This window comes from Danio aesculapii, chromosome 2, assembly GCF_903798145.1.
Source record: "Danio aesculapii chromosome 2, fDanAes4.1, whole genome shotgun sequence".
Classification (NCBI taxonomy): Eukaryota; Metazoa; Chordata; class Actinopteri; order Cypriniformes; family Danionidae; genus Danio; species Danio aesculapii.
In genome coordinates, this window is record NC_079436.1 from 37864584 (window position 1) to 37879838 (window position 15255).

Genomic DNA, 15255 nt, shown 5'->3' on the forward strand with positions numbered 1-15255 from the left:
TATAACATATACTCAAAGTTTTTGCATTCATCCAAGCGTCCTCTTATTCATCAGTTGTGATTTGTATGTTAAGAGATCTTTCCTATTTTTCTTTCTGATGTTTTGTGTCTGAAGTACCACATTCCTTAAGATTTCCATAAAACGAGCTTATAGCTTTGTTTTGATATAGAAAAACATGTCTCCTGATTCATAAACAAAGTAATTGTAGGTAGCGAAAAAACTCTTGCCGTGGGATGTTGTATTTTTCTGCTAGATGATCAAACACCATAAAAATGAGACCATCAAATAGTCCTTGCAATGTCATGAGGCCTTTAATTGTCCATGTTCGAAAAGCAGTGTCAGCAATCCCTGGAAATTGGCATTATCACATATAGGGGTGAACACTGAGGTGAGTTGAGATTTATGTAGTCGGTTTTTAATAAAAATATGTGACCATTTTCCAGATTTAACACATATACAATGCTTTTTTTGAAATCAATTACAGCAAATAGAACCATTTAAAGCAGAAATGAACTGCCCATGCATTTTGTATAAAGCCGTTATTGAGATTAATGGATTTTTAATAATCATAAACAAAGACAGACAAAAACAGAGTCTATAAGAGAAAGAGATGCGCAGCTCCATTCATCTCAGTGCCAGTTTATCAGCAGGGTAGTTTGTGTTTTGTAACCTGCCATCTTTGCTCATGGGAGGACAGAACTGTTTGAGCCAATCACATAACTGCAAAATGACTAAATTTAACAGCGCTGATTGGCTGACGGCACCACAAGAATGGACAGAATCCCAAACCCTTACTAGCTGTGATGGGTAAGACTTCCGACATGGAAAATGACAGTATTTTCACACATGCGCACTGACTGACAAAATATCTACACTAAATGGAAATATTGTTGACTTCTTTTTTTGCTCATTTTGAATGTCTGTCAATGGAGAAAGATGCATTTGATCCTGATTCCCCTTAAAATTATTTTAAAAATGTGACAATTTTAAAACCTTGTGATAAAAGTTTGACATTATGGTTATAAAAAGTGTGAAAATGGAAATATTTGTTGATTATTGACTTATTAAATAACTTTCAGCCAACATATGCCACATAACAGAACATAAAAACTCGTCACCCCAAATCAAAGAAATGAAGGAATCATATTTTCTTGAGGATGGTGACTCTGCTGTTTAGTTCTGGTTTGTAAAGGCCGAAGCCGAGGCAGATGGGCTGGGTGAAGCTGCTGCTGAAGTTATGAAGGGGCAGCAAGGTGGAAGATGGTCCGACTTCTGAAAAGGTGATGGAGCCAGAATCATAGTCCAGAGCCACTGCTAAATGATTGCCAGACATTTTTGCGGAGAGGTGTGTTTTCTTCCGGTTATGCCAGGCTGATAGTTTCCTATCATGCTGTTGTGTCAGGCTCCAGGATATCTAACGTTAAAATGAACTTGTTAGTTAATCTTATAATCATCTGCAAAAATGCTAAACGCATAATGGATTAAAGGAAGAAGTGATCCCCAAATTCATTCACCATTAAAAAACATAACTTCTGAGACAACACTGAGAACTTTTTAATACTACCTATATTGAGAGTATATTAAGCGTTTGCTTTTTATGCTGGTTCGCCTCACTTTCCGAGAAAAAAATAAAAAAATTGCCTTCAAAGTTTAGTCAAGACTTGCTCCAATATTATTGGTTTGCTTCTGTGAACCACAGTCTTTTTTTGTTACTGTTGCCCTTTGGAAGAAAGTCTAAAAGCATTAAAGGGTCTTCTAATACAGTGTTTCTCAACCACGTTCCTGGAGGACCACCAACACTGCATGTTTTGGGTGTCTCCTTTGTCTGTCACACCCATTACAGGTCTTTCAGTCTCTGCTAATGAGCTGAAGATGTGAGTCTTTCTGACACGCATCAGGTGTGTTTGGTTAAGGAGACATGGTAAAGGAGCAGAGCTGGTGGTCCTCCGGGAACGTGGTTGAGAAACACTGTTCTAATAGACATAAATTTACCTTTGTTCCTGAGGCAATAAGACTCTATAACATAGAGCCTATATACATTTTAATTTTAAACTTTTAATGTATGGGTCTTTCCTTATTTCTGTTTTTGTAGTATTTTAAAGTTATTATGAAGCATGCTGGACTGTGTTTTTTAATATTGTTTATAAGTGATTTGTCTTTTTATGTGTTTGTTATATCATGAGGCTACTTCCCTAATCTAATTGCCCCTGGTGGGATTAATAAAGTTGTTAAACTTTAAACCATCTAAGACGGCATTCATTGTGCTGGATTCATATAAATTACTTTAATAATGATGGGCGTAATTTTTGAAACCTCAAAAACTAGGGTTTGATTCACTACCATTACAAAATTAGATATTTTATAAAAGACATTAAAATAGTAGAAAAGAGTAAAGACATTATGTTTGAAAGAATAACTATAAAATGTACATTTAACAACTATACAATTATTAGTTAGTTAGTTTACTTAAACATGTAAATTCTGCTATTAATTATTCTCCAGTTGTTAATTTTCAGAACACAAATTCAGATATTTTAGATGAAATCCGAGAGCTCATCCTCCATACACAGCAAAGCTCTGTCGAAAATAGAAAAATCTTTCAAAGAGACAATGAGCCTTCAGTAGTTCAGTTGGAATATTATCAAGTTAATACTTAAGGTAATCATTAAGGTATAATACTATATTATTATTGCAATAATTCTTAAGGTAATATATGTCGCCTTATAGCGAGAAGGTCGCTGGTTCAAGCCGCGGCTGGGTCAGCTGACGTTTTTGTGTGGAGTTTGCATGTTCTCCCCGTGTTCATGTGAGTTTCATCTAGGTGCTAGGAGTCCAAAGATATGCGCTATAGGTGAAATGAATAAGCTAAATGGACCTTAGTGTACACCGTAAAAAATATCAGCTATTTTGTTTTTTTTTATATATAACGGCCGCTAAATTGCAGACATTTACCATGAAATAACAGATGGTAAATTACAGAAATTTACCGGAAATTTAAATTTAAGGAAATGTCTGTAAGTTAACAACCGTTATTTTACTGTAAATTTCTGTAATTTAAAAACCATTATTTTATTGTGAATGTCTATAATTTAACAACCGTTATTTCACAGTACATGTCTGTAATTTAACAACCTTTATTTTACAGTAAATGTATGTAAATTAACAACCTTTATTTTACAGTAAATCTCTGTAATTTAACGGCCAATATTTTACTTTTTTCCAGCACCTGAGTTTTTATTTTTACAGTGTATGTGAGTGAATGCAAGAGTGTATGGGTGTTTCCCTGTGATGCGTTGAGGCAGGAAGGGCATCCGCGGCATAAAACATATGCTGGATAAGTTAGCGGTTCATTCCGCTGTGAATCAACCCCTGATAAATAAAGGGACTAACAGAAGCAAAATGAATGAATGAAAGGTAATATAATCAAGGTAATACTGTGTGCACATAAATCAAAAATAATGATTTTATGCAACCATTTCTTCTCCTTAGTGTCAGTGTTTACATGACTGCTTTGCTCAGTCGCACAGTTGATGTATACTTCAGATGCTCATGTGCTTTGTTTTACTCAGAGGAAGTCACACAAGGTAATCTGAGGTATACATCAGTGCACAGTGCTCATAATTGCATGCCCTATACTGACTCTGAGAAGAAAATGTTCAATAAAGTTTTTAAGTTTGTTTTATGTGCACACAGAAGAGTTCTCGTAGCTTGATAATGTTTAGATTGAACCACTTAAGGAATATGGTTTGTTTTTAGGATTTTCTTTTTGGTATTTTTCTAGACTTTGGATGCCATTGATGTCTATGGAGGATGAAGGAGCTCTCAGATTTCATAAAATATCTTAAATTTTATTTGGAAGATGAACAAAAGTCTCAGAGGGTTTGGAACGACATAAATGTGAGTAACTATTGACAGAATTTTCATTTTTTGGGTGAACTATCCCTTTAAAGATCACTTAATTTTTCCATTGCTATAGTTCACCATAGATATAGGCAGGTAAACCCAGTTTTTGAAACCCAGTATTAGGGTCACTATTTACCTTGTTGCAGCCAAAGGCCGTGCCCTCTTTTGCTTTTCTCCCAATACAGTGGTAGGTCACTGCTATATCCCAGAAACCCTCCACCTCCAGCTCCCAGTAATGGGTTCCTGAAGAAAATATCTGACAGGAGAGCACCTGAGACCAATGGTCGAAGCGGTCAGGATGATCAGGGACAGGCAAACGGGTTGGCGCCCTCCTCACTGACCGCAGGTCTTCAGAGATGTGAAGGAGAGGATGAGCTGAGTTTTTGTCCAAGGTTAATGGGCTGCTTACTGAATAACAAAGAGAAACAGCTATTAGAAACGTTACCACTAGATGGCACTGTTGAACAAGGCAAATGCGCTCAATTACGGTATAGTTAATGAGAGATAGTTCACACAATCATTTACTCTTCCTTCTCTTGTTTCAAACCCATTGTCTTTCTTTTATCTGTTGAACCAAAAAAAAAAAAAAAAAAAAAAAAAAAGATATCTTGAAGAAAGCTAAAAACCTGTAAACACTGACTTCAATAGTATTTGTTTTTCCTATATGGAAGTCAATGGTTATAGGTTTCCAGATGCTCAATAGAATAAAAAAACTGTTGGAACCACTTGAGGGAGAGTAAATAGTGAGTAAATGTAAACCTTTTTGGGTGAACTATCCCTTTAGGATAACTGTTACACTGAAAATACTTATAATGATCACATAAGTTAGCTGGGAAATTATAGTAAGAATTATATTACTCAAAAAACTTTAAATATCCCTGGGGGTCAGTGCATATTGTGGACTTTATGAATGATAATACCCACAGAGATCTCTCTTGAGCTCAATAAGGCAGCGCAGAGTGTCAGCTATGAACTCTCTGTATTTATTTTCCACATTCTCTAAGACACGTTTCTTATCCATGCTGGGCTGCGGTGGTGTGAACAGAGGTGAGCTGAGATCTAACATCATCCTGCAAGACAGAATAGAGCAGCTAAAACAGTAAAACATACACATGCACACACATACAGTGCTCAGCATAATTGAGTACACCCATTTTGAAAACGAATAATTTTAATCCATTTCTCAGTGAATACAGGCAATTTATTTTGGTGCATTTAAACAAAACAGATTTGTTAAACTGATATATTTATTAAAAAAATATTTTAATCAGCAATCATATTTAGAAATTGAAAGATAATACAATTAAATTCAAGTAAAATATTGCAAAAAAATCTAATTACAACCTAAAAAATTTCAACTAATTTTATTTATTTATTATTTTTTGCTTCACTTGATTTTTCCTCTTTTTAAATTTGTATTTAGTATTCTTCTATAACATATAAATTTGGCTGTACTAGTTTTTGGACTGCTATCGTAAGTGATTTTCTTAGATAAGCTCCAGGTTTGACTTCAGTACTGACTAATCTAATGTGCACAAATATGATATTGTAAAGCTTCCTATTACAAATATGAATTTAAAAGATAAATTTGTGAGGGGTGTACTTATCTATGCTGATCACTGTATATATGAATTTTTATGCAAACTAATATTTCACTGTGCTTACAAATCACAAGATTTTTCTACAACATTCACGGAAACAATTACAGTTGATCTAAAAACTCACTGTGAATCCTCTGTCTGGAATGCCTGCAAAAATTAGGACTACTATGAACAGATGCAGAAGTGTATCTTTCATTTTTTAGCTACTATTAATTAGAATATCTGTGAATGCCTTAAAAAGTTTACGATTACTTTCTTTTGTTAGAGATTCATGCCTTGTGAATGCATTCGAAAAGATTAATACGTTTTATAATAAGTAATGTTGCAATTATTTGGTCATTATGCAATCTATTTTATTTCTTGACTAGTTGAACAAAAGGTTTACTATCAAATGAAATTGAAACAAAATATAAGATTGTTTTATTGTAGTCATTTAATGTAATTTTTTTTACCTTTATTTTAATTGAGTATACATGCTTAAAACAATCATAGTATTGTTATCATCAGCATGCGGTAAGTTTTATACACATAAAATACAGGTTCCAAAAGAGGGTTTTTGCAGTGTTTACAGATAAATATTTTCTAAAGTACCTTTTTTCATGATACATTCTCAGAAATAAAGGTACAGGAGCTGTCACTGGGGCAGTACCTTTTCAAAAGGTACATATTTGTACCCAAAGAGTCCATAGTGGTACCTCAAAGGTGCATATCTTTGTGCATACTACCCCAGTGACAGCTCCTGTACTTTTATTTCTGAGAGTGTATCAATAGTTTCCACAAATATTAAAGGTTCTCCATGGAACTGTTGTTGGCAATAAGCAACTTTTATTTTTGAAATTGTATGGGTTTCATCTAGGAAATGTGTTAACATAATGGTGGGAGTGTGATGAACACTTTGCCTCCTTTAGATCTTCACACATCACTTGCAGAATATGTCCTCGTACCCAGATTAGTAGGAAGGGGTCGCTCTCTTCCAGCAGGGAGCCGAGGAAGTGGTGGATGTTCTCAGTTTGATTCAGATCTCCCTTCACTCGGCTGCAGTCTTCCTGCACTCTCTCCATTGCCTTATGCCTCTCCTGCTCTGTGATTTTTATCACAGCAGATACCAGTCGGCCCACCTGAGCCTGCAGAGCTGAGCCCATCTGTAACACCTGAGAAACGTCACTCACAGAGGAGTCCTCCTGAAACACACACACAAGCCCCTTAAGGCTTTTTTTTTTTTTTTTGACTGTCTACAGAACAAACCATCGTTATACAATGACTTGCCTAATTACCCTAACCTGCCTAGTTAACCTAATTTACCTAGTTAAGCCTTTAAATTCCACTTTAGGCTGTATAGAAGTGTCTTAAAAAAATACCTAGTCAAATATTATTAACTGTCATCATGGCAAAGATAAAATAAATCAGTTATTAGAAATGAGTTATTAAAACTATTATGTGTAGAAATGTGCTTAAACAAATCTTCTCTCCATTAAACAGAAATTGGGGAAAAAACAAACTAACAGGGGGCTAATAATTCAGGGGGGCTAATAATTCTGATTTCAACTGTACATTACGGTACAAAAACCTTGTAATAAACTGCCAGTACATTTTCTGTTATCCTACAGACTTTTTTCTCTATATATTATGTACTGAACATCATATTCTTTCAAACTACTAAAAGGTCAATAAAAGTCACTGTAGAGTTAAATTTTCAACATCAAAAGTCGACAGAGCAGAGATCGAGATCCCATAATGCAATTCACAACCAGAAATAAACATAAAACATTTGCAAATCACAAAATACGGAAACTATTAATAAACAGATTTTTTTATTGTGTAATCTCTTAAAAAAGTCTAAACAGCAAAAACATTGCAAACTAGCAAAGAGTTTCTATTGGTTTCCTTTTAAATTTAATTTAAAAACAATACACTTTAACAATTAAACCAGCACATTTCAATATTTCATAAGGATTCTGTGGATTCAAGATTCTACCAATAGAAGGCAACAAATTACAATAGATAACCATAGAAATATGATAGTTTTTATTAAATCAAAAGAGAATTGGAATCTATGTCATGGCAAGATGTATTCCGCCATGTTTTCAGACACACAATGTAAACCAATGCAAATCTCTAGTTTTTTAGTATTACCCTTTGAAAAACATCTTACAAACACTCAGAATAAAATGGACAAATGTGTAGATATTTTTTAATGCACTTTGTATCTTTGCAAATGCTCTAGGATATTGAAAATATGCATTCCATAATATTTGTCTCCAACGCTAAAGTGGAAATAGAAAAATCTAGCAAAATGCAGAGGGGGGGGGGGGGGGGGGTGTGGGGGAAAATCAAATAACAAGCTTTTCTGTAAGAGAGATGGTATCAACAAGCTGCCGCATAAAAACATTTCCATGTATGATTTTTTAAATTCCCAGAATGCTTTGCGCTGTAACAACACATTCCCATTCTCTATATAAGGGGTGCCAAATTCAGTTCCTGGAGGGCGAATCAGCCCTGCAGAGTTTAGTTCCAACCAAGCTTCAAACCTGTAGGTTTCAAACAAGCCTGAGGGACTGAATTAGTTTCATCAGGTGTGTTTAATTAGGGTTAAAGCTAAACTGTGCAGAGCTGTGGCCCTCCAGGATTTTGACACCTGTGCTCTATATCCCATTCCCATTATGAATCTTATTCTCAAAATTAGTTTATTTGAACTTACTATGATTGTTCGACCAGCACTCTGATGTTCTTTTAGCATCATTTCACCCTGCTTTATTTTTTCTTCTGCTTTCTCGAACAGGCTCTGCAATTTGACCTATGAATTGTAAAAATAACATTAAAAAATACAACTAAAGATAAAATAACAACTAGCAGGCGACCAGATAGCATCTGAAAGCAGCAAAATGTAGTTAGTGATTTGTAATTTTTTGTACAGCTAAAATAATAACATAAAGCAGCTGTTACACCGTAAGTAGTTCTTGATAAGCAAAATAAGGCGATGGAAATTCAAACTGTTCATCAGCAGCTTGTTATTTAGCAGAAGATTTCTCAGCTAAAACTTTCCTCTGGAAAAAAACCTTAAAAATCATTTTTAAAAATGTTTTAAAAATCTCCAGAACATTTAAGCTTATACTGTACGTTATTGTAAAGACAGTAAATGTATTTCTCAGTTTCTCTCTGTCTCGGTTTAATCTGGGTTAATTTAAATAGGGCATCTAACCTGATTTAAATTTTTTAAATCTTTTTTCATTTTCCACTGCTTAGGTTTGCTGTTTTTTGTGAATAAAACAATGTTTTGAACAATGAACTAGTGTAAAGTGTATGGAGTTTGCATGTTCTCCCCGTGTTCGCATGGGTTTCCTCCAGATGCTCCGGTTTCCCCCACAGTCCAAAGACATGTAGTATATGTGAATAGGATAAACTAAATTGACCGTAGTGTATGAGTGCATGTGTGAATGCGAGAGTGTATGGTTGTTTTCCAGTACTGGGTTGCAGCTGGAAGGGCATCCGCTGAGTAAAACATATGCTGGAATAGTTGGCGGTTCATTCCTTTGTGGTGACTCCTGATAAATGAGAGACTAACCGGAAGGAAAATGAATTAAATATTTAATGAAATGGGTATAACGTGTAGTGTAATCGATACTGGAGCATCATTAAACTTACTTTATACTCCTCTTCCACTTTTCTCACCCCTTTGACCTGATGTTGAGTATGTTGTCCTTCCAGGATGCAGTCAGCACATACATACTGCCCATCGTCCATGCAGTAATAGCGGAACACCTCCTGATGGGCTGGACACCTTCGGCGGGACACCTCCATCAGCGGCTCCACCAACAGGTGAGTGCTGTAAACGGGACGTTGCAGATGTGGCTGCATATGCTGCTCACACAGTGAGATCTCACAATTCAGGCAGGTCTTCACTGCTTCTTGAGCCTCGTCGCCTTCTTCTTCCGGACAACAGTCACACAGCACCATTCCCTGCTCCTCCAGGCACTGTGGGCATACAAATCTCCGCTTGCCAGAGCCATTGTTCTGGCTCCAAGCCTCTTGTGCACAGGTCGGGCAAAAGCTGTGGCCACAGGGGAAGGGCTGAGCTCGACCAAATAGATCACGACACATGGGGCACGTGTGCTGTTCCTCTATGGAGCCCATAGCAGCTGCAAATTAAAGTTAAATGCGAATAATTAATTTTAATGCTTTAGTATGACTACTGTAGTATTGCTACAGGGTCAAAATTAAAACATATTTTCAATTTAAAAAGTCAGTTTTTCAGTTAATATGAAAAGTGGTGAGAAAACCAATATACCCCGGGCCTATTTTAGCTATTTTTGGTGTCAGTAATGACATAGATTTATTTAGATAAGACTAATTTTACTAAATTAAAAACAAAAAGACACCCCCCCCCCATTGTCCGGAACTTGAGAAGATGAGACTTTCCCTTAAAAATAAAAGTATGAACTTCTATGTAGCATGGAATCCATTTGTTGAGTATTTTAACAAGAGAGTAGTAATTAGTAGAAACACCTAAAATCCCCCCTCAATATTTTATTATTTTTATTTATTTATTTTTTCTCCTGTCTTCTGTAATTTTTTGGTCCCTTACAAATACAGTATTAACATGATGTTTGTGCTAGTGTAAAACATGTTATAAAGAGAATGTAAAAAAATGTAAGTCTCCTAGACTCAAAAAAAAAAAAATGATAATGATTGCTCTTTGTTCAAATTATTTATTTAAAATGAGCTGAAACAACACAATTCTTGAGATTTTTTAGGGGAAATCTTAATTGTTTTATGTTGAATCTACTTAAATTTGTAAAAACTAATGAATTATCTTAATTCCTTCATGTTGTCCTAATACAAATCGATCGTGTGGATTCCAGCAGTTTTTTTTACAACATAGTCAATGAATTTGACTAAAACTGTGTTATTTATAAGCCTCTGTTGGTAAAATTTGTTAAGATAAAACCAGCTTTAAAATGGGGAATTTCCTCCTTTATAGGCATAGTTCACCCAATAATGACCCAAGTTCAAATTCCTTTTTTAAATTAGCTGAAACAACACAATTCTTGAAATTTTTGTGGTGAAATCTTAATTGTTTTATGATTAATCCACCTAAATTTGTAAAAACTAATAAATTAGCTTAATTCCTTCATGTTGTACCAATACAAATCAATTGTGTGGAATCCAGCATTGTTTTTTACAGTGTAGTCCATGAATTTATGTAAAACAGTATTATTTAAAAGCCTCTGTTGGTATAAAAATGTTAAGGTAAAACTTTAAAATGGGGGGAATTTATTCCTTTACAGGCATAGTTCACCCAATAATGACCCAAATCATTTATTTCCCCTCATGTGGCTTTAAATCGTTAAGCGAAAATCATGTTTACATGTTAGTTCAAGGACGGCACAGGGCTCACTGGTTAGCACTGTGGCCTTACAGGAAGGGGGTCAGCAGGGTCAGTTGGCGTTTCTGTGTGGAGTTTGCGTGTACTCCCGGTGTTTGTGTGGGTTTCCTACGGGTGCTCCAGTTTCCCCCACAGTTCAAAGACATGCGGTACAGGTGAATTGGCTTCACTAAATTGGCAGAGTGTGTGAATGAGAGTGTATGGGTGTTTCCCAACACTGGGTTGTGGCTGGAAGGGCATCCACTGCGTAAAACATATGTTGGAATAGTTGGTGATTCATTCTGCTGTGGCATCCCCTGATAAATAAGGGACTAAGCTGAAGGAAAATGAATGAATGTTCTAAGTCAGGGGTCACCAATCTCGGTCCAGGAGGGCCGGTGTCCCTGCATGGTTTACCTCCAACTTGCCTCAACACACCTGCCTGGATATTTCAAGTACACCTAGCAAGACCTTGATTAGCTTGGTCAGGTGTGTTTGATTAGGGTTGGGGCTAAAATCTGCAGGACACCGGCCCTCCAGGAACAAGTTTGGTGACCACTGTTCTAAGTACTTATTTAAAATGAGCTGAAACAACACAATTCTTAGTTTTATGTTCAATCCACATAAATTAAAACAAATACAATAACGTAATTCTTTCATGTTGTCCTAGCACAAAACAATTGTGTGGAATCCACATTTTTGAGATTTTGAAGAATGCTGGGTATAGCACTCATTGACTGCCAATAAGAAAAAAAATACTATGGAAGTAAGTAAATGGTTGCCAGCAGCCAGCATTTATATTCATTTGTGTTCAAGAACCACTTGAGAGTGAGTAAATAGTGAGTAAATTTAAGATTTTAGGTGAACTATCCCTTTAAGTAACCAAGAAAATGGTCTCCTAAAAGCAATTCATGTACAACAAGTGATGAAAGCAATGTAGAGTAAATGAAAATATATGCAGAAGAAAAAACCCACAAAAAAAAACACATTCTTAGTGGTGAAATTAATGCTGAACACAAATATAAAGCGTTTAATTTTCTCCTTAACAACAGCTCTTGAAACAAATTGGCCTACATATTAATCAAAAGTCAAATGCCACACAGATTAATACAGACCTATTGGGCATGCACAAACTAAGCCTCATTATTTAGTTAATCTGTCTCCTAATCAACTATTCTTAGAAAGCTTTTCTAATTGACTGCAGGATAAATAAGGTAAGCTTCCATGAATCTTTATTAAAGCTATTGATCAGTGTTTGTAGGTTTAGTTCTTCAAAAACTGAAACCCTGATATCAGAAATTAGCAAACTGCATCCTCTCAGCGATATTAACTCAACCAGTGGGATGAGTTTGGAAACACTGATGGTGGAGATCCAACACTTTAACTTTAATTTATAACACATCAGCCCTTATTTACTTTAAAGTTATCCCTGCAGGCAATCCCAGACCCAGGCATCTGGAAATCAAGAGATCAACTCCTCAGTGACCTCCTGACCTGAATTAAAGTAGCTGTTTACAATCACAAGGTTTGCATTATCATCCATAACCAACTGACACAAAAACATCAAGCTTACCTGTTGTGTCCTGCAGTCTTCTTTGAAAGCTAGAGTAGGATGTTTTCACACAAACAGTCAAAGTGAGCATGAAGTAGTGTGCGTGTGGGACGGCTGGCTTATCCTGCAGTGTCTTCTTAAGCAGACTGACTGACCTCTTAACACAGAGCACTACTAAGCCATCACATGACTTGTTTTTTACAGAAGCAGTCTGAGGTGTGGGGAATTCACCTGCTCGTTGTGTTTAAACAACTGATGGTAGCTATGAAAAATAACAAAGACAGTTATTATCATATACAGTATATTTACTGTTATGTTTACAGCACAGGAAAGCCATCAATGAATACAATACATTTTTAATTATGAACTTAAGCTATGGACAAACACTGGGTCAGATATGGACTAGAAAGGACTGGTCAGATATTATTTTATTTTCTCCATTTAGCTACCATAGATATATTACACTGAGAAAATAGTGTATGGTGATCTAGCTTCTCATCTAAGGTTATTATGTAGACAATGGAGAATTTTAATTTACACAAAGCTTATGAAGGCACACAGATTTCATTCAACAGAAGTAGAAAACAGTATCATTAGCCCAAAACGTAATGCAAGTAAAATCAGTGTTATGAATCTAAAACCTAAAAGAATTAACCAGGTTTTAAAGCAAACTTTAAATTGTTATTAAAAATAAACATGTTTTTGTGTTTACAAGTTTACATCTTCACCCTTGGAAACTTTGTATTGTCAAAATGTATAGTACACATTTTACTCCTTGTCAGAAATATAATTTACTGCAGACTACAAGTTCAAATTACAGGTAATTTTTTTCTTGCAGATTGTTCATTACTTCAGAAGCCATAATAATAGGTAATGCAGAGTTCAAAAGCAGTGCTACTGATAGTGAGGTAGAAAGATGGTGCACTCCAAATGGTATATTTCCCTCCAAAGGGCACTTTGGACTGAAAACAAAAATGGCTGCCACATTGAAGTGTCTCGTCAAAACCAAGTGCTCAAAACTGGCCACTTCGAAGGGCCTTTCGGAATGAAGGATTTTAAAGGGTACAACCGATGGACACTTCAGGCACGCATGACCCATTACCCATGGAATTTATTTATTTATTTATTTTTTTGCAATTTGTGTAGCAATGAACATACAAGGGCAATAACAGAAAAAGAGTTGCCTACAATAATACAATTATAAAATGGAAAAAAAAATAGAAAGAGTAGTTAGACATGACAAATCTATTTTTAAATGTCTGTGCAAATCAAAATAATTATCTAAAAAATAAGTTTATGTCTTTATATAACAATCTACAGGTTTCTTTTTATTATTTCTTGTTTTTTTTTTTATTGTGTAAGGGTTGTGACCCATTTCCATCATAAAATAAGTAAAACGCAGAGTTGTTTGTTGTCACAGAATGACACCTGGAGTTTATCTTTACAAATAAATGTATGTATCTTTCTATGCAAGTAGTGCATCATGAACAAAAGTTACAAATAAAATCATTATAAAATAAATGAAAAGTATAAATACATTCAAACACATTATAAATACAAACATGGATGAATAAATAAATAAATAAATAAATAAATAAATAAATAAATAAATAAATAAATAAATAAATAAATAAATAAATAAATAAATAAATAAAAGCGAAGCCTGCACAATGTTCATTGTGACAGGTATGGGCGTCAGCTAATGCTTAAACAAATGCAAGGAAGAAACACCTCTATGAACATCTCGTTAAGATGACGCAGAAGTGCTTTCCAAGAGAAACTATTTTGGCCACTACACCCTTCATTCCTTCAAAGCTGTCACTCTGAAGGGTAAACCCTTCGAAGAAATTGTGCATAGAGATGAGCTGTTCTAAAGGGAATGCAGTGTGTAACAGTAGATGTAGGGAAGCATCAGATACAGTCTGCAGGCACTGTATAGTGGTTTTCACCAGAGGTGATGGGGACCACCACTATTGACAAGCACACTGAGATTGAAGGAGAGGCTCTGCAGTGACAGATAAGTGAATATGGAAACAGACATTGCACTAAACAACGAAGCAACATGTCAGCGAGTTAGAGAATGAAAGTTTACAACTGGCTCCACCTCACAGTAATTAACCTGACAAGCTCAAACCCTGCAAAACAATTATTTGAATTCTGTCAGTAACACATTTCTATAAAGTTGTATTAATGATTCATTTACCTCTTACAAAAGGATTAAGATTATATAAAAAAATTGCTTGACTATATGGATACTGTGACTAACTACGACTTACCTGTCTATTCCTTCAATTAAAGGTTGTCTAAATCAAATGTATGCAATTTGTTCTTTCTTTAGTAACATCCAAACCAAGGCCATGAAATAGTGTTGCTTTATTGGATCCTGCACATCTACATATTTATTTACTTGTAAAATGCCTGTATAGACTTTTTTATTCTCTATTTATTTGCTTTTTAACTTCCTGTGCTAAAAGAAATTTTAAAAATATAATAATTGTGTTTTACCATGATAGTGAATGAATGTGTTTATACTGTACACCTACAAATATCTGTACAACAGAGTTCTTAGGTGTACCAACAAGACTGGAGACAAGAGAGTTAGGTTAGATTCTGTTGTGTTTATGATGGAGTCCAATAGCGCGTCTCTTCATGTCTCCTTGGTTGCAAGCTGCACTCCATGTAAAAACTGATTTTCAGGTGCTGCATAATATCATTGCGTCTACTGCAGCCATGGTACGGCAGCAAAACTACTTGATTATTATGAGAGTATTAATAGCTATCTCGGCTAAGAATATAGCAACTTTTCATTTTAATTTGGTCTTTTTAAAGCAAGATGC

At 35.2% G+C, this 15255-nt stretch overlaps 1 protein-coding gene across 1 annotated transcript; it reads right to left on the reverse strand.

Moving 5' to 3' along the window:
• Positions 1 to 1141: 1141 nt before the first annotated feature.
• Positions 1142 to 12509, reverse strand: trim110 (tripartite motif containing 110). Its single transcript, XM_056467495.1, has 8 exons — positions 12440 to 12509; positions 9147 to 9640; positions 8203 to 8298; positions 6449 to 6685; positions 5629 to 5651; positions 4828 to 4973; positions 4040 to 4311; positions 1142 to 1414 (listed from the first exon to the last, which is right to left on the reverse strand). The coding sequence occupies exons 1-8, from the start codon at positions 12507 to 12509 to the stop codon at positions 1142 to 1144; spliced, it is 1611 nt and encodes a 536-aa protein (XP_056323470.1).
• Between the last annotated feature and the right edge of the window lie 2746 nt (positions 12510 to 15255).